Source organism: Astatotilapia calliptera, chromosome 5, assembly GCF_900246225.1.
Source record: "Astatotilapia calliptera chromosome 5, fAstCal1.2, whole genome shotgun sequence".
NCBI lineage: Eukaryota > Metazoa > Chordata > Actinopteri > Cichliformes > Cichlidae > Astatotilapia > Astatotilapia calliptera.
In genome coordinates, this window is record NC_039306.1 from 19,991,163 (window position 1) to 20,014,721 (window position 23,559).

Genomic DNA, 23,559 nt, shown 5'->3' on the forward strand with positions numbered 1-23,559 from the left:
CATTCCTTTGTATGAATGTGATGGTTGGGTGGCTGTGGCTCAGGTGGTACAGCGGTTGGAGGATCGATTTCACAGCTATTCCAGTCTACGTGTAAAATGTATCAAGTGTCGTTGGGGACCCCAGTGTATCCACCGGAGTGTGTGTTCACCAACGTGAGATAAAGCGCGCGTGTGTGAAAGTGTAGGTCTGCTAACAGGGGTAAAGTTAGCTTGATTGTTGCTAATGCAATCATTAATGAATATCGAGGAGCTATTTGCACTGATAGGCTAAAAGCATTTTATGATTTTTGGTATGTAGCTTATAGTTGAAGTTGTATAACTTCATCTGCTAAAAATAATACCAAACTGTTTGAGTATTTATTGTAGCAGTGTCATTGTGTTTTTACAGCCTTGTCCTGTAAAAACATACAGTATCATCCTGTAAAATCTGATCTTGTGATGGCCTAAAATGGTTTAGCTTGTAAAATTAGCAGTCAAGTTTGAGTGCAATATAGCATGAGTTGGATTCATATTCCTGATCCCAATCATTGTTTTAGCCCTCTGCCTGGATCTGCATTTGATGCAAAGGAACGATGGATACCCCCTTGATCAGGGACCTTGTCTCCGCCACACCTTCAAAAGTGACAGGTTTGTAGCCAATCAGACCAGTCTAATTGTGTCAGCTCTTTGAAAGCCCACCACAGCTGAGTTGTGAATGAAGCTCTCCAACATTTTGCTGCACACACTGAAGGATGTCATTGTCCTTACGACACAGAGCCTGTTAGTCACCATCTGTGCTGGTCGCTCAGGTACTTGTCCACCTCCACAACATCAACATCCTGTCCCAGGATAGACATGGGTGTTCCGCCACCCTCTTCCTTCTGAAAAACAACAACCATCTCTTTAGTGTTGTTTACATTTAGATTTCTCTCAGACTAGCCAACAAAATCATCCCCTAGTGCTCTGTACGCCTCCTTTAGCCCATCGGTTATGCTTCCCACTACTACCCATCAACATAAGACAGAGGACTGCTCAGTCATCGGTTGCAGTGTCTCCCTCAATAGCAGCAGTCTGAAGATGGTGAATGCACTGTAGGACTGTAGGAGAGCTTGGTCCTCGCAGGACATTCACTTCTGGGAGTGAGCTCTGCATCATCCGCTGTCAGATTTGGTTGGTATGCAAATTGCAGAGAGATACGAAACCAAGACTTCACCACATGAGATGTTAGGGCAACTGGTCAACAGACATTAAGGTGTGATGGTGCCGTTCCCTTCGGAGCTGAAACGGGCATAATCTTTAGATTATGGAATTGGCTAGATTTAGTGTGCCATCTTTTATAAAACACTATTTTCGTTGCTGTTTGTCTACAATAAGTCCAAAAGGGTCTTAGAAAACTCAGCACTGACAATTGCATGGACTTTGTGCTGAGACGCTTCCCATCATGCTGTCATTTCATTATTTATGCTGCTGTGTCAAAACGGATTTATTTATTTTTTACGTGTTCATTCACTGAAGCAACAAGCAGACATGAACATGAGCAGTTTTGAGCGAGCTTGCAGGAGGATCCTCTCTTGGCTGTGTGGCTGCAGTTTGCCCAGCAGGTGTCAGGCGCACTCAGAACATCAGCGAAGCGCCGAGTTTCAGTCCAAAGTTGCGCCTTGCTGCTCCGCACCCAAACTGAATATTGTTATCATCGCTTTAGATTAATATGTGTTGCTCTGAATATTTGAGTAAACTGAAAAGTTCCTAACTTCTGGAGCCTATCTGCACGAATGCCTCTTGTGATTCGTGTGTTTCTCGGATGTTGCTTTTACTGCTCTTTAAGTAAGAGCAGGTGAATGAAGCCTTCGGGAAAACAAAGCACGGGAATTAGTGGATCTGAAGAAAACAGCCGCTAAACAAAGATGACTTGAATGTAGCTGAAATGTAATCCTCCTCTTTTTAACAGGAGCCCGAGAATGCAACTTATCTTGGGTTGAAACAAGGTCAGCCAAAACCCACAATTTAAGGAATTCCGACCGGTTAATGAGCCAAACCATTCCGGAGGTGAGTGGTGGGTATTGGGCGTGATCAAAACGGTTCTTCTTAATTGTTATTAGTGAGTGCAGCATTAATACTATACTAATGAACTGAATGTTGTCTAATGAACTCCTTAATCCGACTCTGAATTGCTGCTGTTGTTCTGCGTTAATTAATGACGCTTATGGGAAGTTTCCATTTATCTCCAGTGGCAGGCTTTCTGTCAAGTCCTCAGACCCCTATAGAGCTTCTCTCTCCCTCTCTCTCTCTCTTTCTCTCTCTCACACACAGGTTTATTATAATGAGGAGCCTGGAGACACTTGGGGGGGTGAAGGAGCCATTTTTCTCATTGAAGCTGAGTTGCGCGGACGGAGCGGAGGTTTTGCTGCTGCTGCTGCTGTAGCCGGCGTGTGTGAGTGTGTGTGTGTGCGTTTGTGTGGATGTGAGTGCAGCTCCGGCCAAGGTTACTGCGGGTTAACCTCTTAAAAACGTCAGCCGGAGTGAGCGGAGAGGAGTGCGCCCGCTGAGAGCATGGCTCTTCTTCAACAAAGGGAAACTTACCGGTGGAAAGTTTAAAGAAATTAGGAGCCGCAGAATTCGCCACACGGGCGCACAAACTGAGGAGCGATGCACTTCGTTAAATGGGATTTGTTGCTGTTACTCTGCTGTTGTAAACTGGTCCCACTGATCCGCTGTTACGTTGTTCACATCGGTGAGGATGCCGGAGCGAGCGCGGTGGTGGCCGGCGCGGAGCGGGGCGCGCGGTGCACTCTGGATCAGGTGCTGGCTCCAAAATTCACCGAGGGGTTCCTGGAGACTGACGCGGTAGCGGGCATCGTGTTTGTTTCGGGCTCCATAAAGTGCCCCTCGCTGCGCTCAAACCCCTTCACCTTGTACACCGTGGAGGACTGCGCGGACTCCGGCTACAGGCACCTCCTCACCAGCCAGTACCAGGTGCATGTACACGGTAGGAACTGTTCAAACACGCGTAAAAGAAAACCTCAGTGGGACATGGAGGTCCTCACTTTGTTCAGTACCCACAGCCATCACAGCTTAGAGTGCCACCGAGCAGATTCTGCTCTATTCCCAGTGGGAGGTCTACTGCCTGGCCCTCCGATCCGCTGCAAAGTCACCAACAGCCGTGAGTTTTATTTCAACGACGGGAACTTGTTTGTGTCTGAGAAGCTGTGCTGGAGGCAGGACACTCTCCTGGAGCTGGACGTCCTCTGTGATGTACTCACAGGTAGTGGGCTGAATGTTCAAGTCAGTCCCATCTCCATCCACTGGCGTGTGGGAGAGGGCCCCTTTAGGCAGGGTCACATAGAGAAGCTGTTACAAAGGGCAGCTCAGTCTGATTCAGGGATTTTAAGCAGGAGTAGAAGAAGCATCAACAGCAGCCCCCAGTTTCAACCACCAATGTATCAAGTGTCTGTGGCAGAGAATAAGCCCGCCGGGACTCCTGTTGTTGTTTTGAAAGCAGTGGATGTGGATGAAGGCGAGGCAGGCAGGCTGGAGTATTTTATTGAAGCTCTCTTTGACAGCCGCTCGAACCATCTTTTTGCTGTGGACCCGTCCAGCGGTGCTGTGTCTACAGTAGAAGTGCTGGACCGGGAAACAAAAGACACCCATGTGTTTCGTGTGACCGCAGTGGACCACGGCACACCCCGGCGCACAGCCATGGCCACACTCACTATCACAGTCAGGGACACTAACGATCACAGCCCTGTGTTTGAGCAACAGGACTATAAGGAAAGTATCAGGGAGAACCTAGAAATAGGCTATGAGGTGTTAACAGTGAGGGCGACAGACGGAGATGCCCCCATTAATGGGAACATCCTATATAACATCCTCAACAATAATGGGTCCAATGATGTCTTTGAGATTGATTCCAGGTCTGGCGTAATTCGCACCAAGGGGCTGGTGGACAGAGAAGAGGTGGAAGCCTATATGCTGTTAGTTGAGGCGAATGACCAAGGTCGTGACCCCGGGCCCCGCAGCGCCACAGCTACTGTTCACATTGTGGTAGAAGATGATAACGATAACGCTCCTCAGTTCAGTGAAAAGCGCTACGTGGTCCAGGTGCCCGAGGACATGACCCCTAACACAGAGATCCTGCAGGTCACCGCAACAGATCAGGACAGAGGGAGCAACGCTGTCGTTCACTTCAGCATCATGAGCGGAAACACCCGCGGGCAGTTTTATATCGATGCTCAGACAGGTAAAATGGACCTGGTGAGCCACCTGGATTATGAGGCAAACAAAGAATACACGCTGAGAATCAGAGCTCAGGATGGGGGACGCCCACCGCTGTCCAACATCAGCGGCCTGGTTACGGTGCAGGTGCTGGATGTTAACGACAACGCCCCCATTTTTGTCAGCACGCCATTCCAGGCCACCGTGCTGGAAAATGTGCCGCTGGGTTACTCCATCATCCACATCCAGGCTGTCGATGCAGACTCTGGAGAAAACTCCAGGCTGGAGTATCGGCTCACTGAAACCACACCAAACTTCCCTTTCTCCATCAATAACAGCACGGGGTGGATTGTAGTCGCAGCCGAGCTGGACAGGGAGAGCGTGGACTTTTACAACTTCGGAGTGGAGGCACGTGATCACGGCTACCCCGTCATGTCATCTTCAGCCAGCATCAGCATGACGATCCTGGACGTCAACGACAACAACCCAGAGTTCACGCAGAAGGCGTATTACATGAGACTAAATGAAGACGCGGCCGTGGGGACCAGCGTGGTGACCGTGTCAGCTGTGGACCAGGACATCAACAGCGTGGTGACGTATCAGATCGCGAGTGGAAACACCCGCAACAGATTCTCCATCACGAGCCAGAGCGGGGGTGGGCTCATTACGCTGGCTTTGCCTCTGGACTACAAACTGGAACGCCAGTACGTCCTCACTGTCACGGCGAGCGACGGCACCCGCTTTGACACCGCCAAGGTGTTTGTTAACGTCACTGACGCCAACACACACCGGCCCGTGTTTCAGAGCTCACATTACACCGTCAGCATTAATGAGGACAAGCCCGTGGGCACCACCGTGGTCGTCATCAGTGCCACAGATGAGGACACGGGCGAGAACGCGCGCATCACCTACTTCATGGATGACAGCATCCCTCAGTTTGACATCGACCCCGACACGGGAGCTGTCACCACGCAGATGGAACTGGACTACGAGGACCAGGTTTCCTATACGCTGGCCATCACTGCGCGGGATAACGGCATCCCACAGAAATCTGACACCACCTACCTGGAGATACTTGTGAACGATGTGAACGACAACTCTCCCCGTTTCCTCAGAGATCACTACGTTGGTGCGATTATGGAAGACGTGCCCGTGTTCACCAGCGTGGTCCAGGTTTCTGCCACAGACAGAGACTCTGGCCTCAATGGCAGAGTTTTCTACACCTTCCAGGGTGGGGAGGATGGCGATGGAGACTTTATAATTGAATCCACCTCTGGCATTGTTCGCACTCTGCGCAGGCTTGACAGAGAAAATGTGCCCATTTACACCCTGCAGGCATTTGCAGTAGATAAAGGTATCCCTGCCCTGAAAACACCAGTAAACATTCAAGTAACAATCCTAGATGTGAATGACAACCCTCCTGTGTTCGAGAAAGACGAGTTTGACATTATGGTGGAGGAAAACAGCCCCATAGGCCTCGTGGTTGCACATATCTCAGCCACAGATCCAGATGAAGGCAGCAATGCACAGATTATGTATCAGATAGTGGAGGGAAACATCCCAGAGGTGTTTCAGCTGGATATCTTCTCCGGAGAGCTGACTGCTTTAATAGACCTGGACTATGAGTTGAGGTCTGAGTACGTCATTGTGGTCCAGGCCACCTCTGCGCCTCTCGTGAGCCGAGCCACAGTCCACATCAAACTTGTGGACAAGAACGACAACACGCCAGTCCTCAAAAACTTCCAGATCATCTTTAACAACTATGTGACCGACAAATCGAGCAGTTTTCCCACTGGAGTGATCGGGCGCATCCCCGCGTACGACCCAGACGTCTCCGATCAGCTGCACTACAGCTTTGACGTGGGAAACGAGCTGAAGCTGGTCCTCCTGAACCAAAGCACGGGAGAGATCCAGCTGAGCCAGGCCCTGGATAACAACCGGCCCCTGGAGGCCTCCATGAGGATCTCAGTGTCAGGTGAGATTGTTAGATAACTCTCTGTAATCCACCTCCACTCCACCCAGTGAATGAAAAAAAGCGCAGTAATGGGAGTGCAGGCTTACAGGGGTGTATTCTTACTGATTCTATTAACGCGTAGTGTCTCTTCATTTACATTTTCTCTCCATTTCACTGGGTAATGGAAGTGATGACGGCTTAAGTGTGTCTCTCTTGGCTTGAGTATTCCAGCGTGATTCTCCTATAATAGAAATATTCATGAAGGAGGATTAATATTCATTGAAGCATATTTGTAATTCACTCCACTTTACAGGAAAAATCACTCAGGGTCATAAAAGTGCACTAAAGCATTTCCTTTCTTATTAATTGTTTAATTTGGCTGATTTAATGGGGGACTTCTGACACATGTATTTTAGTCCCCTGGTTATATACACAATCCTGGTTTAGCTCAGTCTATTGTCAAGATATAAATAGCTGTTTGTCTGAGTGAGTAGAGTCTCCAGTGGCAGACTGATCATGTCCCATAATTGTCCGTCATGCCCACTCCGTCATACAATGAAAGGCATAATTCAATAATGGTTCATATCTGCAGCTTTATTTTGTTTGTTAGTGTGGGATTTTTTTTGTTTGAATGAAGAGTTGATGTGTGTGTCAAGCCCTGTTCTTTTGTTCTAATTTGACAGAAAATGCTTACATTCAATAGCAGCCAGGATGGTGAAAACTGATAATCCTGGTTTGATGATGCTTTTGAATCACATAAAGTTCACATCGACGAAATTTGCTGATTTTTCTGTTCATGAATTGGGAAAGGAAATGTCACGCAGGTCTCAAATGAGCTCCAGACATTCTTCAGTTGTTCTCTTTTTCTTACTCTGCATGTCTTGAACTGTCTGTCTCCCCTGCACTGTTCATTTTGCGTGTCAGCACAAATTACAGAGTTTTATTTGCTCCTTCAATGAAACTGAACCTAAATTGCACCCAAAAAAAGTGTGTGGTTGTGTGTGGGTGGAGAGGGGCGATGGGAAGGAGGGGTGGTGACGGTGTTGTTTTTACCCTCTGTTGGAGCTTATTTGACGCAGTGTGATCTGCTGTAAATCTGCCTTCTCTTTGACCTTGGCACAAGCTAAGAGAGGGGGAAAGGAGCTGGGAACAGTATTAAGAGATTGGACATGAAGGTTAAAGATGAAAATAGCAATTTAACAGGAAAAGAGCAGATTAAGGCTGGCAGAAACCTTTGTGTTGGTCTTCTTTGATGGCAGCAGAAGTGTGCGTTCGCTGGCTGACGGGTGTTGCACGGACTGGTTAGCGCGGGTAGTCGTTTTGATAGATTTGAGCTGAGCTTCGACTCTCTGGAGAACAATGGTAAGCCGTCGATTAAGGGGCAGGCGCTTGAGCTCATACCAGGCTGTGGTTGGGGGTAACAGCTGTGACTCCACCAAAGACCAATTAGAGGCCGTGGTCCCCCCAGTGCGTCCAGCACCTGCTGGGGTTTATGTGTCAGCACCCCTGCAGGAGACAGAAGGAGATAGAGGAAGGCTGGAGGACAGAGGGGAGGTGAAGGAGTTTTTTGTGTGTATGTACAGTGAATACAAGTTGGAAAATACAGTGGTACTGTAAACCAGCAGAAAAGTCATTAGACAGGAGCTGCTGGAGGAGGAGATGGGGCAGAAATATGAGCTCCTTCTATAGATCCTGCTGACCCCAATTTTCAAAGGCTTTCCCCTCCAGGGACCTCCCAGGTCTTCCCATTATCTTTCTCTTTATGCTACTGTTTAAGAGGCCCCTTATGATGGACGATTTTTGATGGGCTCCTTTGTACGTTGTTGGACTGTGAGTAACATCACCTCTGGGCACCGCTCTTCACACCGAAATAGATGTAATAGTTTAAATGTGGCAACACTTTGCTTTAAGTTTAAAGTGTTTCATATGCACCATCTTTGAGAAGGTAACCTTTAAATAATCCACACCATCCCCCCGAAGTTAGGTTTGGTAAAATAACCCTTTGCACTGAGTGTCGCTTATCTTTTCAAAATATTATTCACATCACTTCCACTCGGATTGTTGTTGAGTGATCTCAGATATAAAACAGTCTGTGACTTAAATGTCATAAATAACTGCTGAAGTGATCGTTGGATTTTGTCGATTTTGATATTGCCATACTGACTAAAATTCCTAACTTGTACTGTAGTTCAGCACGACAAAAAGTTTGAAAAGACCTCCTTGTTGCACAGTTAAGCATTTAGGAAAACCACATGAAATATACAAAGTGCTGCAAACTGCACATACAGTTTTTGGTCTAGTTCTTAAAAATATAAACTGAGCAGTGTGATTCAAAGAACATTAAACGATCCCCGGTTGTGCTTTGCAGGTTAATTATTCACTGAATGAGTTTCGAAGAGCCCAACTATTAAATGAAAAAATGTGCAGTGTTTAACAATCTGGTTAGAAATGTATCGCAATGAGAAGGGCAGTGGCTGTTGCTCAGACCGGGTCATCTGCCAGCGGGATGGTCAGGGCTTTGATCCCAGGCTCGTCCAGTCAGCACGGCCAAGTGTCCTTGATTAAGACACTGAACTCCAAATTACTCCCGATCAGAGTGTGAGTGTGTGTTTAGCGCCTGCTTTATGGGATAGAGTCTGTGTGAATGTGAGAATTGTAGTAGAAGTAGAAAAGTGCCATGTAAGTACTAGTACATTTACCATTTAGCAATGACTCCTCACCACCATTCTGTGATGTGATATACACAGTTTAGAAATGACCTAAACTTTATTTTCTTACTGTTTTTGTAAAAAGATGTTTTCATATCAGACAACATACATGCCAGTACAGTATATATATGTATATGTAATAAATCACTATCAGACGACATTGGCCTTCTGAAGCAGTGGTTAGCACTGTTTCCCCACAGCAAGCAGGCCCAGGCAGCAAATCCACCACCTGCCTTTCTGTGTGGAGTTTGCATGTTCTCCATGGGGTTTGCGTGGGTTTTCACCGGGTACCCCACTTCCTCCCACAGTCCAAAGACATGCAGTTAGTGGGGTTAGGTTAATTGATGACTCTAAATTGTCCATAGGTGTGATTGTGAATAGTTTTCTGTCTCTCTGTGTTACCCCTGCATCAGACTGGCGACCTGTCCTTATGGCGGCTGGGATAGGCTCCAGCCCGCCCGCGACTCTGAGCTGGATAAGCGGAAGAGGATGGAAGGATGTAGTGTTTATAAAGCTAAATGTTGAAACTAAACCACATTTAAAGTGATGTGGCCAAAATGAAACAGTATCTGTACAAAGAGCTCATGCACAGTAAACAGAAGGAGAAAGTGTTGACTTGGAAAGCTTGCCTCAGAAATGATTACCCGGGACGGGCTAATATCTGCTTTCATAGAGGTGATCAAACTTTATCTTGCTAAGATTTGCTAAGATTTCTTCAGGTGGGTTTGATATGCCCGTGGATAGGGCTGCTCAATTAATCGAATTTTAATCACGATTACGATCTGGGCTTTCAACGATCATTAAAAATGACTAAGCCGATTATTAGCCCCTCCCTCATTTATCCGCGACACCTTAAAGGCCGGTCCGTGAAAATATTGTCGGGCATAAACCGGTCCGTGGCGCAAAAAAGGTTGGAGACCGCTGATTAAGAGGACCCGAGGGAAGCTCGGAAAGCTAAGCAGAAGTTATTTGGAGAGTGATTGCCGTTGGTTGAAAAGAGAGTTTAAAAAAAAAACGTCAGTGGTGTTGCACACTATTTTATATTCTTTTTTTAAAGTTATTGTTAACCCTTTAAAGCCGGTCAGAGCAGCACGCTCCGTTTTGCGTAACTATTTTTAAATCCCTGTAGAACCTGAACCATGTAAGCTAGCGCAATAATTTGTTTTGCATATGAAACCGGAGGAGTTGTACTTACATCTGATGCCATCAGCTTGTCCTCGGTCACGGTTTCGTTCCACATATAGCTTTGCAAAAATTGCATAAAAAGCGCTTGCAGGAACAAAAACATAATATTCCAGAAACACGCTTTGCCGTTCCTATCAGCTGTTCGTAACACTTCCCACAGTGAAATGATGCACCTGCTGTTTTCTTTGCAAATTTGCATCATAGGATTGTTTTTTTGTTTTTCCTGCAGTATATAAAAATTGCTGTATCTCCAAAATAAAACTATGAAGACACTCAAAATAAATTTCCTGTTGTTGTAAACTATTTTTTGCAACTTTATTGTATTTAAAGTTTTGAGGGATAAACCTCTTAAATTTCTCCAAGTAGAAATATATGTAAACAAAACAAAAGCGATTTTCAATTTTTTTTGTAGTTTATTGCACTTTTTTGCAATTTATGTAATTACTATGGACTTAATGCATACATATTATTAAAATATGGGCTATAACAGTTGTATTGATGTATAGCAACTTGAAATGCTCCCACAAATGGCACTACAGCATGTAAAAAAATAATATAAGCTCTGGTGGACTTGGTTCTATAGTAGGTCTTAAAGGGTTAAATAAATATCGTCAAATAATCGTGATCTCAATTTCAGTGAAAATAATCGTGATTATCATTTTTGCCATAATCGAGCAGCCCTACCCGTGGATTTCTTTGTGATAATTAGTGAGGAAATACATGTTATCCAGCAGCAACAGTAGTCCCTCATTGCTATTCAAATTGGCACTACAATCACTCAGAGCCAATAAGCAGGTTCTTCACAATACATCTGACAATCACGTAGCCTGGGGATCTTACTGGCTGTGTGCACTTGCATAAATTAGTAATCATAACAGTTTAATTATGTTAGCCAGTGAAGGAACCAGATTTACAGCAGTGGTGTGCAGGTATTTTAGCCCGAGTGGGTGAAAATAGACTCATAAACACAGAATCGGGATTATGTCTTTTGATTTCAGCTTTGAGGAAACTGTTGTTTTGCAACTCAGCATTTGACAAAATGGAGACTTTTTTTTTCTTGCATGTTTTATATCATGTCGCTTAAGTGTTATGAAGAGATTCCCATCACACTGCAGCATGAGACACAGGTTTTCATCCATGGGATTAGGCATTCTGCATCTGTATCCTTAGATCTGTCAGACTAGTGTTGACATACCCGGGGCCTCATCTACTGTTCCCAGGCAAGCGTGAGCCTGCATAAATAGGTGTTTGCATTTGATTGCAGAGATTGTTTCTCTGCTTTTCTTTCATCCGTAAAGCCCTGTTAATTTTCATATAGAAAGTGTAGCTAATCATTATCTTACACTGCTAAATGTGAGGTCTGCTCATTTGCCTGCATATTTGTTGCACTCTAAAGTGACTGGCACGGTTTAGCTTTATACTCTGCGAACTGCTAGAACATAGTACCCACCTCATCCCCAGTGTGACACCAGGACACTTTGTCCCTTTTAATCATATTCTGACTCCGAGCCAACACCGTGCCCCCACTTTGAAAGCGTGAGTGCTAAAATTTAACAGACAAACACGCCTCCACCACTAAAGACGGCAGAGCGATTCAGCTCACATCGCACTGCGGGTTGTGCAGGCGCTCAAGTTACATGGTGGACAGCGGGTATTGTCTCTGTCTGGTCACTGTATGGAGGGAACACCCTTTTAACTTTCAAGTGTGAGTCTGAAGTGGCTGCGGATGCTGCAAGGTTAAGCTGCTACTCTGTCAAATGTGTGTTCGAGCCAAAGCCGCTGGCATTAAGCTCGACCAACTGGGGAAGGCGACAAATATGCTCAAATGAGTCAAGATTTTGCCTTTTTTTTCTCAAAAGATAATTTGGCACATAAAATATCCAGACGCTTGAATTCCATGTTGGCTTTTTTATTTTTGTCAGATAAAACTACATGGCAGGAATTTTAATGGTGGGGACTCTGCTGCACCAAGTGCCATGTATATAACAGCCAACTCATTCACAGTGTGTGTAATTTCATTAGGATCTATTAAACCTTTAAGCTGTCTGCGGTTGGACTTTCTCGAGGGGATTGTCTTCTGTTACACTAGCCCATCAAGCTGCACATATCTGGTATATTTCTGTGTGTGTGTGTGTGTGTGTGTGTGTGTGTGTGTGTGTGTGGGCCTCAACAGCTGGACCGCCCTGATTACTTTTCTCCACACTCTCATATAATTAGTAGAGCCTGTGCTCTTTATGTTTGATAAATTTCGGTTTTCCTCTTGCCCTCGATTCGCAGGAATCAAAGTCACTGCTTACGAAGCTCGAGTCATCTGTAACGGCTAACTCCTTCCATTCTTCCTGCCTCCCTCCCTGGATGGCGTTAGTCACACTCGCAGGCTTGCGTGGAATGTTTGTAGCACTGTTTCTTTTCTTTTTTTATCCCTTTAACATCACCTATCACCTTGATCCTGTTTCTCTTTCCCTCTTTTTGTTTGCCTGTCACCATTTCCCATTTTTCTCCTATCTGCCCGGGTCTATGGCTCTCACCCCTGCAACCTCCACTGTTCCCTCCCATCATTTCGAGCTCCTCCACCCTCCCTCTTTATCCCCGTCCTCCCCTTCCTCTCCCTCCCTCCTTTGACTGTTGTCCCCCCTCCTCCCCTTCTCTCTCTCCCCTGTGAAAGGAAGAATGCCTAAGAGAAATGCTTTGTTAAGCACACAGTTGTCATGGAGAACCCAGCAATGCCTGAGAAATTCCTTGTGGGTGGGGATGAGGGGGTAAGGCCTCTTTTGTGGAGCAAAGATAGGGGGGGAGGGGAGACCCATAAAGTTCTAAAGAGCAACTGTCCGCATCTCCGTTTTTCCAGTGAAGCATGTAAGGCTCTCTGTGGACCTGTAATGCTGCGGGACACACTGACCTGTCCTGCCGGCTGCTTTCATTTTAACAGGACACGAAGAGAGTCGGCCGACACCTGACTGCAGATATAAAGTTTCCATCCGCTGTGTTTTTGAACGCTAAAGTGCATGTGAGACTTCAGAGGCACTCTGCTTTGAAAACACCAGAGAGTTTTAAGCACATGGACATTTGATAGTGTCCTCTTTAAGCTCTTTGATTTGTGACACAGATGCACTCAGAGGGTCTCCAATTTCTTGCCGCCCGCATGTTTCTTGGCAGCAAAACATCCTCCCGTGGGCCTCGCTGCTGCACGCTTGGGTGCGCTGAAGGTCCAGAGGTGGTGAGGTAGTGCAGACTGAAGGTGCGGGTGAGATGGGGTGGAGGGGCGGGTGAATGACATCATCTATGTGTTTGGAGGGGAAATCATGTTTGGGATTAAGGCCGGCGCATCGCTGGGGCGAGGCCTTGCGGTGCTTGCATATATCGTAGCATTGTCCTGCATTGTCCTCGAGATCCCAGCAGACAATCGGAGTGGGCTCTGTCTGCTGCTGCCCCCACCGCCCGCCCCCACCCCTCTAACCTCCTTGTGCCTTTGTGTCCACTTGTTTGCACCAGTCCTGTCCGCTACGGGAGAGTCTCACCAGACCTGCTGTTCCTTCATGTATTACACGGTTTGCAGTTCAGTCTGTTGCAGAAAGCTTTTGGTGAATCACCAAGAAAACAAACAAACAAACAAACAAAAACAACAACACATAAATCTCAAGTACAGTGAGTCCTTATCAGACGTACTTGCTACAGGAACGATAGTGGAGCGCACAACTAACTCCACATAAAAAATGTGAAAAAGGATCCGATATGTTGGCTCACCAAATATCCTTATCCGTCTCAAACACCTTATATCGGTCGGACTATAGCGAATGCATAATATGAACTGGTCACTACCATATTATGGTAGTGACCAGTTCAGGGCATACCATGCCTCCAGTCATATGACAGCTGGAGTAAAAGCCCACTGCGAGCATGAATTGGATAAGTAGAAGAAAATGGATGGATAAATGTAGCTGTTCAAATGGATACAAGTAATAGTTAAAGGGTTGAAAAAGGTGAATTTGAAATGGTAAACTGTCTAAATCTACAGCTGGTGGATGAAATGCAAATTTGTCCAAAAACAACATAAGCGACAGTTAAACTGTGTGAAAAACTTTGAAAGTTTATCTCTCTATGCTGTGGGGGTGCATCAGGGCTGGGAGGCACAGCTCTCCAACAACAACAGCATTGACAACAACAACACACAGAGCACTTTCTTGTCTCCTGTGCGGTGACGATAACACCAAAGCTCCACCCGAGTCCAGAAATCACTACGAGAAAAGACGTTTCTCACACTGTGAACGTGACAGATTATGTTTATTCAACAGCCTGTTGCCTTTACGCTACATTGCACTCATTTAGTACTGAACCAGGCCGAGATTTCACAGTGACCTGGTTTCATATGCTTCAGCTCTGCAGTTCAACCTGTCAACACAGGACCGTTAGACACGAGGGTACGAAGTGCGACTGGTAGAGGTGGTGAACCCTGGAGTGCAGAATTTTAAGAGGTTTCATTGCTGACTGAATTATGTTAAGACAGACTGAAGGGTGGGGAGCTAACTACACAGATGGTGTCATCCTGAGTTAGCTGAAATGGTGTGTTTACACTTTCACAGTCTGGTGGCATTTGAATGAATGAATAACTATTTTTAGAGTTCACTTAGGTTCTTTTTTTACTTTTAGCACCTTTCCTGATCTGGACTGAATGTTTTCCACATCGTCTTCTAAAAATATCTCCCCTGTCACAGTGTGCAAAGTTTTTTTTTTCTTTTTTTCTTTTAAAGCAGAGCTATCAAAGACAGAAACCGGCTCTGTTTTGCTGACTCCTGCTTCAAAGCATCTCAGTTGGATGACAGTTGTTACTTTGCTGTTGGATGCTCAGGATCCAACATCATTCGCTGTTGGTATGTTTGAGTAGCGGCCTCCTGCTTGGTCACGTCTCTGCATGCTAATGTCTCTTTACTGTTGCGCTGACATTGGTTTTTCTTTGATATGTAAATGTTCAGATTCGAGGAGCTCGAATTCTTTTCTGTGACTCTGAAGCCGCTTCGCTGTAGAGGAAAGGAAATCAGTGGGCTGCCCTCTTGTTGCAGGTTTTCAGAAACAGCAGAAAAGTGTCATCAGGGGATGCTCTGGCAGGGTCCACAAATGAGTACTGATGGCCTCTCTCCAGCCAAGTCAGCTTTCCTGTGGAATGGAGAAATCAAGAGAGGGATTTACTCCGACTCCCCAGGATTGAAATCCTTGGGTTGACATTGAGCTACACAAGCAGTTTTCATTATTGACTTCACGGGCGGTGGAGGAAATGTGTTGTTGTGGTGTGGTTATCATTACAGCTGATCTCTGGTCTCTTTCTATTTAAACCTAACTGCTCTGCAGAAAACAATAAAAACAAAATTTATTTAACTTGTATTTTCTTAATGAAACGGTGTCAAATCACATAAATAAACTTGCTCACGGGTAGTTATGATGCTCGGTGTATTTTTTGCTGCTTGACGTAATGGCTCTAACACTGCTCAGATACAGATCGCAGTAAATCTGCTGCGTAGGAGTTTTCAGCGTGCCGGCCGTTCCCTCCCGCGTGCGAGAGCTGCAAGTGGGCTTTCTGTTAAAGCACGAGCTGTTTGTGTTCAGTTGTGTTGTTTTTCCCAACAATGCACTTGAGGTTGGAAGGGCTATACAAAAACCAAGCGCACATTTGCTTCTGTCGCCTGTCACCGTCTGTAAGGCTTTGAGCTGCAGTTGTTCAAATATGTTTCTCTTGATTAGAGAAGCTCTCCCTGCTTTTCTCTCCAGGCTGTTACTTCCTCAGCTGTGTTGACTTCGAAGACAGCAATATAAATGTATGATGATAGCGGATAGTGTCGCTCAATGCACACAAATCATCCCACAACATTAAAACCACCTGCTTTTTGTCGCTGGGGCATGGCTACAGTTGCTTGGTGGGAGTTTAGAGAATTGGGCTTGTGCCGCCGCTCGATGATGCTCAACGCCATGAGGTTAATATTAAAGACACCAAGATTTCTCAGTGCAAGTGAAATGTTAGGAGTCAGTACATTTGAAGCTCTATTAAGAAATCTACTGTATATATTTGCAGGCTTAACAATTTTGAGAACAAGATCACTGTGGGCTTAACGGATATAAGGTTTGGCACCACATGCAGTCAGTGTTCATTGTGGAGACACTGGCGTGGTTGTCTGTTCATGGGAAAGTGATTTAGGTGTATTTTTTAAATTTGTTTTTCTCTTCTTTTTGTGTTATGTGACTTGTTTTGCTTCTATGGAGTATGAGTCTGGAATAATTAAGGATTGATTGATTGATCAGATTGAGATCTGGCAGTGTGGAGGTTGCTGCTGCTGCTGCCCTGAGGGGGTGTGTTTTGTCTGCAGTAATAATTAGCTGGTTGGTACGTGTCAAAGTAACCTCCACATGAATGTCAGGGCCTAAGGTTTCCCAACAGAACATTACGCTGCACTGCAATGAAATGATCACAGCTTATCATGTCACCTGTTCAGACAAGCAGACAAATTATTAGTAAGTAAATAAAGTTTATTTTGAAACAAAGAGCAGTCAAAGAGTCCTTAACAAAGGTAAATAGCTAAAAACCAGCCCACGCCAAAGTAAAGTGGACACACAAACACTACCCAGAATGCATTTCTCAACAGATGAGTTTAAGCTGCTTTTAAAGGATGTCAAAGAGTCAAAGGTGTGAAAAGAGCACGGTAAGCTGTTCCACAGTTTAGGCTTGTAAGGAACAATCCACCTTATGTTTCAGACAGAATTATATTGATCAGTTGTTTTAAAGAGCTCACTACACTACGATCAGCTGTAAGTTGTGTCATTGCAAAGTGGAAGCATTTAGAAACAAAACCAAATTGCAGTTAAAGAGCAGGGTCTCTGAGTCACCAATGCTCTGTTGACACAGTAACTGCAGAGCTCCAGACCTCCTCTGGCACTAACATCAGCACAAAGACTGTGCGCTGGGAGCTTCACGGCATGGGTGTCCGAGGCCAAGCAGCTCCTGGCAGCGTAATATATAGGTGGCCCAGTATGTTTTTCCACATTGTGCATATAAATGGATCCACTCAAATATGTTAAACCTTCTCATAGAAGTGTGTTTGGCAGTAAAATCAAAAATATGTGTTTAGATTTCATTTGACAAAAGCAGATGAAATATAGACAGAAAACAGGAAGAAGCAAAAAGTATTGTTTAGTCTAAAGTAAATATAAAAGGCCAAACAACGTGTCTAAAGAGCAGGAATTGACACATTATGCATCATCTGTATAATTTCCATAAAATGCAAAGTTCTTTATTCTGAAGCTCTAACATCAGATTTTATATATGTTTGAATAAAAAATACAATTCAGAGATTTAGGGATTATTGCTGAGTGTTAAGACACCTTTGAAGCGATTGATAGGGTACAATTTAGAAAAAAAGTCTTCTGAAAATTCTCCAAGTCTTGTCGATTGTCAGTTTTAAGTTTTTAAGCTGGTGGGTCTTTGTGGGGGAACCTGTGGAGTGTTGGACTCAGTGTTAAAAAATCTTAGCTGTGGCTCTGTGCAACCTCCCTGTGGTGTGACTGAGCCTTTGGTCTTTCCTGAGAAGCTTTTCTCAATTTCTGATGAGTGGATGATGATGTGAGCTGCTGCTGGTGGGTGGAAGCCTGGCAGGATTTGTTAGAGCATTTTATGCAGAGGGGTTGTGGTACTGGTAGTGGTGGGGGTGGTGGGATGTCAGCCTCAGCCTTTGCTTGTCTAAAGGGGATCAGTAAAGGAGGGGAGTGAGGAGGGGTTAGGGGTAATGGGATGAAAAAGCTACCCCTCCGTGCAATGCCTCACTTCCACCTACTAACCAGCCAACAGTCTCCATTCAGACCGCAGCTGAGTGTGCTTCACCTTTCAGCCCTGCTTAATTCAAACAGGCCACATTTTATTGCGCCCCATTTTGATCAAAAGAACCCGAGACTCCTGCTTCTGAATTAAATGAACACCAAACTGAGTCCTCTTAGCTTTAATTAAGGAGGAACTGGATAAGCTTGATCTAATAGATATTAGGCAATTTTAAAGTCTGCCAGGGAACTGGGCCGCAGTGCTCCGTCACCACCACGACAGACTTTTTGTTCACTCAATTTCAACTCAGCCCACACGAGTACTTACCAGTGTCTGTCCAAGACTGATTTGAGCGTTTCTTTTTAATTGGAAGAAGTTGATAGAAGCTCAGCTTGCTCACTGGTATGAAGGTGGGTATTAAGCCTGTTGTCGTGCTGGGCTTTAGTCTCTTCCTGTGTGTTCAAATTAAGTTGTTTCCCAAGGAAACAATGATCAAAAAGAAGAAAAACAAAAACCTCCATAAAATTGTTAAAAGGAGTTTGTGTGGTTTAATTTTTATTAATTACCTTCCATGAAAATTGCTTCAATTTGAATGTAAGTTGTTAAGTCAAAATTCAGCACAACACAAGTCATCTTCTGTAACCTCAAACTTGTTTTCATACCGACAGGTCGCAGCACCTGTAAAGTTTAGCCACAGACTGACAAACAGGCCATAAATGTGTCTCAAAGTAGCGACGCGAGTGAGCCGCGACAAGAAGAACAAGTTAACTGTAAATGAATCAGGGTCCCAAACACACATGCAGAGTTCAAGTAATTAGTCTGTGTGATTAAAGGCAGCTCCAGGGGAAGAGTATTTAATTTAAATTAAATGAGTGTGTGTCCCTGTTATTGTTGGCCCGACAGAGCCTGCGGTCTCTGTGGTTTGTTTGATTGACTGTGCGGTATGAACGTCTTGCCTTTCTGTGACCTTGTGTGGACACAACTGTAAAGTGTTGGTTAATCATACATAAATGTAATACTTCTGACAGTAGTTTCACACTACAGTAAGCTTGTTAATATTATACTAATACTTAGTGAAGAACTCTTGGAGTGGAGCTGCTTTCACTGAGTTTCACTAGACTGAAAGTTGATATTCAGATAAAACTTGTCATTGTAACTGACCCTAAAAACCTCAGAAACATGGTGTCTAACCAGATGCTTACTCTGGCATTACCTGGGTGTCTGGTAACACTGTGAGGAATCTTGGAGCCATTTTATGGCCTTCAATGTGCATATTACACTCATATGTAGGACCGCTGTCTTTAATCTGCACAATATCTCTAAGAATAGAAGCATCCTATCTCAGAGTGAGTAATAGATGCTGATGATGTATTACTCATGCATTAAGTACTTCTAGGCTGGACTATTCAGTATTATCAGGATTTTGATTATTCCTGTTGTGATAAAGCTTGTAGTTAGGGCTGGATCAGGATCACGTGACCTTGAACTCTCCCTTAGTTATGCTGCTACAGATTTAAGCTGTTTTTTAATTTTTCTCTGCTTTCTTCCGTCCCGGTTTCTTCCTGCAAAAAGGGAGTTTTTCCATCCCACTGTCACATAGTGCTTGTTCATAGGTGGTCACGTGATTGCTGGGGTTTTCTCTGAGCGGTTGTGGCGCAGTGAAAGAGGGGGTCATCTACCACGGTTGGTGGATTGATCCCCTGCTCCTTTAGTCTGCATGTCAAAGAATCCTTAAGCGTGATACTGAACACGTCGCCCCTGATGTGCCCATCAGGCATTAAGACATCAAGGTTAGTGCAGATATGTCAGTAGCAATAAGACAGACATGAACATGGACCTTCTGAGACGTTTTGTACAGAATATAACTGATCGGTATTTTGTAATATTTATTTCTGATTAATATGCTTTTGATTTTCTCTTGGTATTTCTTTTCATTTTTTTTTATTTATATCTTTCCTTAAGTATGCAAATAAGAAAAACAAACCTGTAAGTTTGCAGAGCGACTCGCAGGTCGGAGCTGTAAAGGCTGCGAACTGCAAACACATTTGCAGGCCTTATCCCTCCGAAGTGATTTTTAATTTATGCTCTTCCTGCTGATCTTAGAAATGGGACCCCGGCTTTGTGCTCTTTGATGTACTGAGTACTCGGTGCATGCTGCACATACTGTAGCGCGTTTCTTCTGAACAACTAAGACAGGCTCTGCTCAACCTCATTACCTTCTTACCCAGAGGTTCCCCCCCCAACATGACACAGTTCTGCAGCGAAACACACAGCCCCCTCTGAAGCAGCATCAACCTCTCCAGGTCACAGATTAAATGCTGTTGTGCTTGAGTGAGATGTTCTTTGGGTGCTATCATTAGACATGTGATGAATGGCTGTTTGAGTGCCATTGTTTATCAGCTCTCCACTGTCATTATGATAAATGCTATTTTTATAGTAGGTCTAATGTGTTTCCCATCCCCACTGTAACAGGAGGTGTTGTCATTGGCTCAGTGTTTAACCAGCACATTAGTGTTTAATGTGTGTGTGTGACATCTGCTAAAGTTGCTCTGAGCAAGAGCGAGCAACACCGTCAGTGCTGACATAATATAAATAATGTCCATATTTCAGACAGTACTAACTATAAAAAGATCTAGCATGCTAAACTTGGCATGCTAATTTTAGCATTTTAGTATGCTAACATTTGCTAATTAGCACCAAATACAAAGTACAGCTGAGGCTGCTGAAAATATCATGAGTTTAGCATGCATTTATTAATAACTTACAGCCCTTTTTTAACTTGGTGAAAACGCTAAAATTATTAAACTTGGATGGCATAACTTTGCAGATCAGGTAAAGGTTCACAGACTTAACTGAGGTAATAAGGGGTTTGGTACACAGGAAGAGCAGAGAAAGGAAAAAATCCGGAAACAGAACTGTGAAAGAAATCCAGGTGGAACAGGTAATCACACAGGAAAGAGGCACAAGAGGGCAGGGAAATAAAATCCACAAAAAATGAGAAAGATACAGTGATTGAGACATTTCAGTTAAGACTCTAAATGGCGCTCGAGGAAAGTTACTGGGAAATTTGAATGTGCATACTCGAGTAAACAGAAATCCATGTTTCAGGTGTTTCAGCCATATTTTTGGAGCAACCAGCCGATTAACATTGCTACACTAAAAAATATAACCAAAAATCTTCTAAGGACATTCAAGTATCCTTAGAATCTTACAATCTTGTGTACAGTTAAATGCAGTGTTGGGTAAGTTACTTTAAAATAGTAACTTAGTTACATTACTAGTTACTTCTCTCAAAAGTAACTCAGTTACTTCAAGTTACTCGTTACTTTCAAAGTAACTAGTTACTAGGGCTCAGCGTTTAACCAGCACATTAGTGTTTAACACACGAATATGTTTGTGACGTCTGCTAAAGAGCAAGAGTAACACGGACAGTGCTGACATAAAAAAGCCACTTCCTGGTTTTCGTTAATTAGCTTTTGTCTCTCTCTGTCTCTCTGCTAGCTTTTAGCCGTCTGAAGGTGAAACCTGCTGTGTCTTTTTCTTTAGAGAGGTTTGTGTTCCTTGGTGTTACAGGCCATCAGGCTGCTGAACACGTCATAGACACCTCAGCTTCACTACTGGAACTTCAACATTATGCACTCCACACTGTATATAAATGCCACTTGTTTTGCACATATTCAACTCTGTATATTTTATATATTTTATTATTATTATTATTATTATTATTATTATTATTTATTTATTTTTTTTTTTACTATTTAATTTGTAAAAGTGTGTATACACACACACACACACACACACACACACACGTAGGAAAATATTTAGTATACACATCCAGAAATGCATACACTATTATATATTGTACATATATTTATTAGTTTCAGGTTGGCCATTCTTGTATTTTGCTCGTTTGTGTTGTTGTGTTTGCACATCTCTGTTGCTTGTGGGGCTCGCACACAAGAATTTCACTCGCATGTGCTGTGCCAGTGTGCCTGCACATGTGATGTGACAATAAAAGTGATTTGATTTGATTTGATTTGATTTGAGTGAGATGCAGCTAGTCTTGTTTTTTTGTTTTCTTTTTGTTATCCCATCTCACCTTAAAATTCAAAATAACATCTTCCAGCATACAGAGAGGAGGGTAAATAGCTGATAAACTGTCACTTCACAGTTCAGGGGGACTCAGAGGGCCTGGGTTAGTGTCACAGTGCTGGGTGATGTCTCTGTCCTCTCAGTAACTTGGTCACACAGTCTTTCTGATCTTTATCCACCATGACTTTGTTGACATTTTCTGGGATTCAGCTGGGAGATTTGATGGCAACTTTGTGGTCTAATTAGACCAGTCTCAGTGATTTGTTCTCTCTCTTGCTCTTTGTCCTGACCTTTCTCTCAGTCTTAGCCACTAAGACCCAGAGAAAGCTTTAAAAAGAAATCCATATAGTCTGGTTTGAGTATATATTTCCTTATATCAAGCACTTCATTGTAAAGATTCTTTGTGTCCATATAATTCATGCCAATGAATTATTTGATTTTCCTTACCATTAAAGCCAGGCTTTGTTGATATTTCAGAAATGCAAAGCTGAGCATTTCTCCTGTGCAACATCCTGGCTGATAATTTATGTTCTTGGCTTGGAGGCCTCAACCTACAGTCAAAGGAGGCCCGTCTGCATCTCTGAGAGACCTCTCTGTAAATCATAATGAGACAACCTGTTTACATTAGTCTCTTTATTACTGGAAATGTATTTGGCTCTGATGACATGCTGGATTTTACGTTAGAAAAGGTGAGTCATGACCTTCAGAGTGCTGTGTTTACAATACAGACGATTCAGCTTTTATCAGACAGTGCCTGTGCTCGTCTCACTCTTAACTTAAAAGCAATAAATGCGTCAAAATCTGTGCACGTATTAAATTATAAATGCAAAAAGTCTTGCTGTTGACTAATGACTAAACTAACCATCTCGCCTCTGCTTGTATTGACGTATAGCTCGCCACCACCCACACACACACACACACACACACACACACACACACACACAATGCTGTACATAGCCTTGGCAGTGCTGCAGCCACAGTGTGTGTTTAATCTTTTCCCTGGCGCCACTTCCTAGCTGAGAGCATTCCTGGCACCCAGAGGCCCAGAGGGGTTGGAGTTGTGGGCTGAAAGCAGTGTCACACTTCAGAGCTGGCAACTTGTCTTGTTACCAACTAAGCATCTCTCTTTTCCTCCTTTTCTGGCCCAAAATGCTTCGCTTGCCCTCCGTTCCTTCAGCGAAGTATCCTTCCATGGAGAATGACCTCTTTGAAGGATGGTCTGGTTCCTTTCAGTGGAGATTCTCCTCGCGCTCAGTTTCCCAGCGCTGCGTCTACCTCTGGAGCGCTGCCCGAGTCCCCCATCCAAGAATGTGAATTGGCAGAGGACATAATTAAGGCGATGTCTCTCCTCATACATGGTCTAACCTTTAAGAGCCCCGGTTCACTGAGAGCTGTGTTGTTCTGGCTACTGTTGCTGCAGAGTATCAGTTAATATACGACTTGAATAGATGAAATGGGTTGTTGTTTTCTAATTTAGTTTTCTAATAGAAAGTGTGTCTACAGTTTGCAAAAAGCACTGCGTTACGTTAAAGTTTTACTACTACTTTATTTAGTAGTAGTAAAACGCTCTGCTGCGGCAGCATGCAAGAAACAAAGCCCAAACAGGGTATTTCTTTAGTAGTAAGCAGATGAAG

At 44.1% G+C, this 23,559-nt stretch overlaps 1 protein-coding gene across 1 annotated transcript in view; it reads left to right on the forward strand.

Annotated features, from left to right (window-relative positions):
- The first annotated feature begins 11 nt into the window (after positions 1-11).
- The window catches only part of celsr2 (cadherin, EGF LAG seven-pass G-type receptor 2), a 71,646-nt gene continuing 48,098 nt past the window's right edge, over positions 12-23,559 (forward strand). The window contains exons 1-4 of the mRNA XM_026167916.1: positions 12-153; positions 537-627; positions 1,928-2,025; positions 2,290-6,166. Of these exons, the coding sequence (XP_026023701.1) occupies positions 2,626-6,166 (3,541 nt within the window). The 5' untranslated portion in view covers positions 12-153; positions 537-627; positions 1,928-2,025; positions 2,290-2,625. The remainder of the gene's footprint in view (positions 154-536; positions 628-1,927; positions 2,026-2,289; positions 6,167-23,559) is intronic.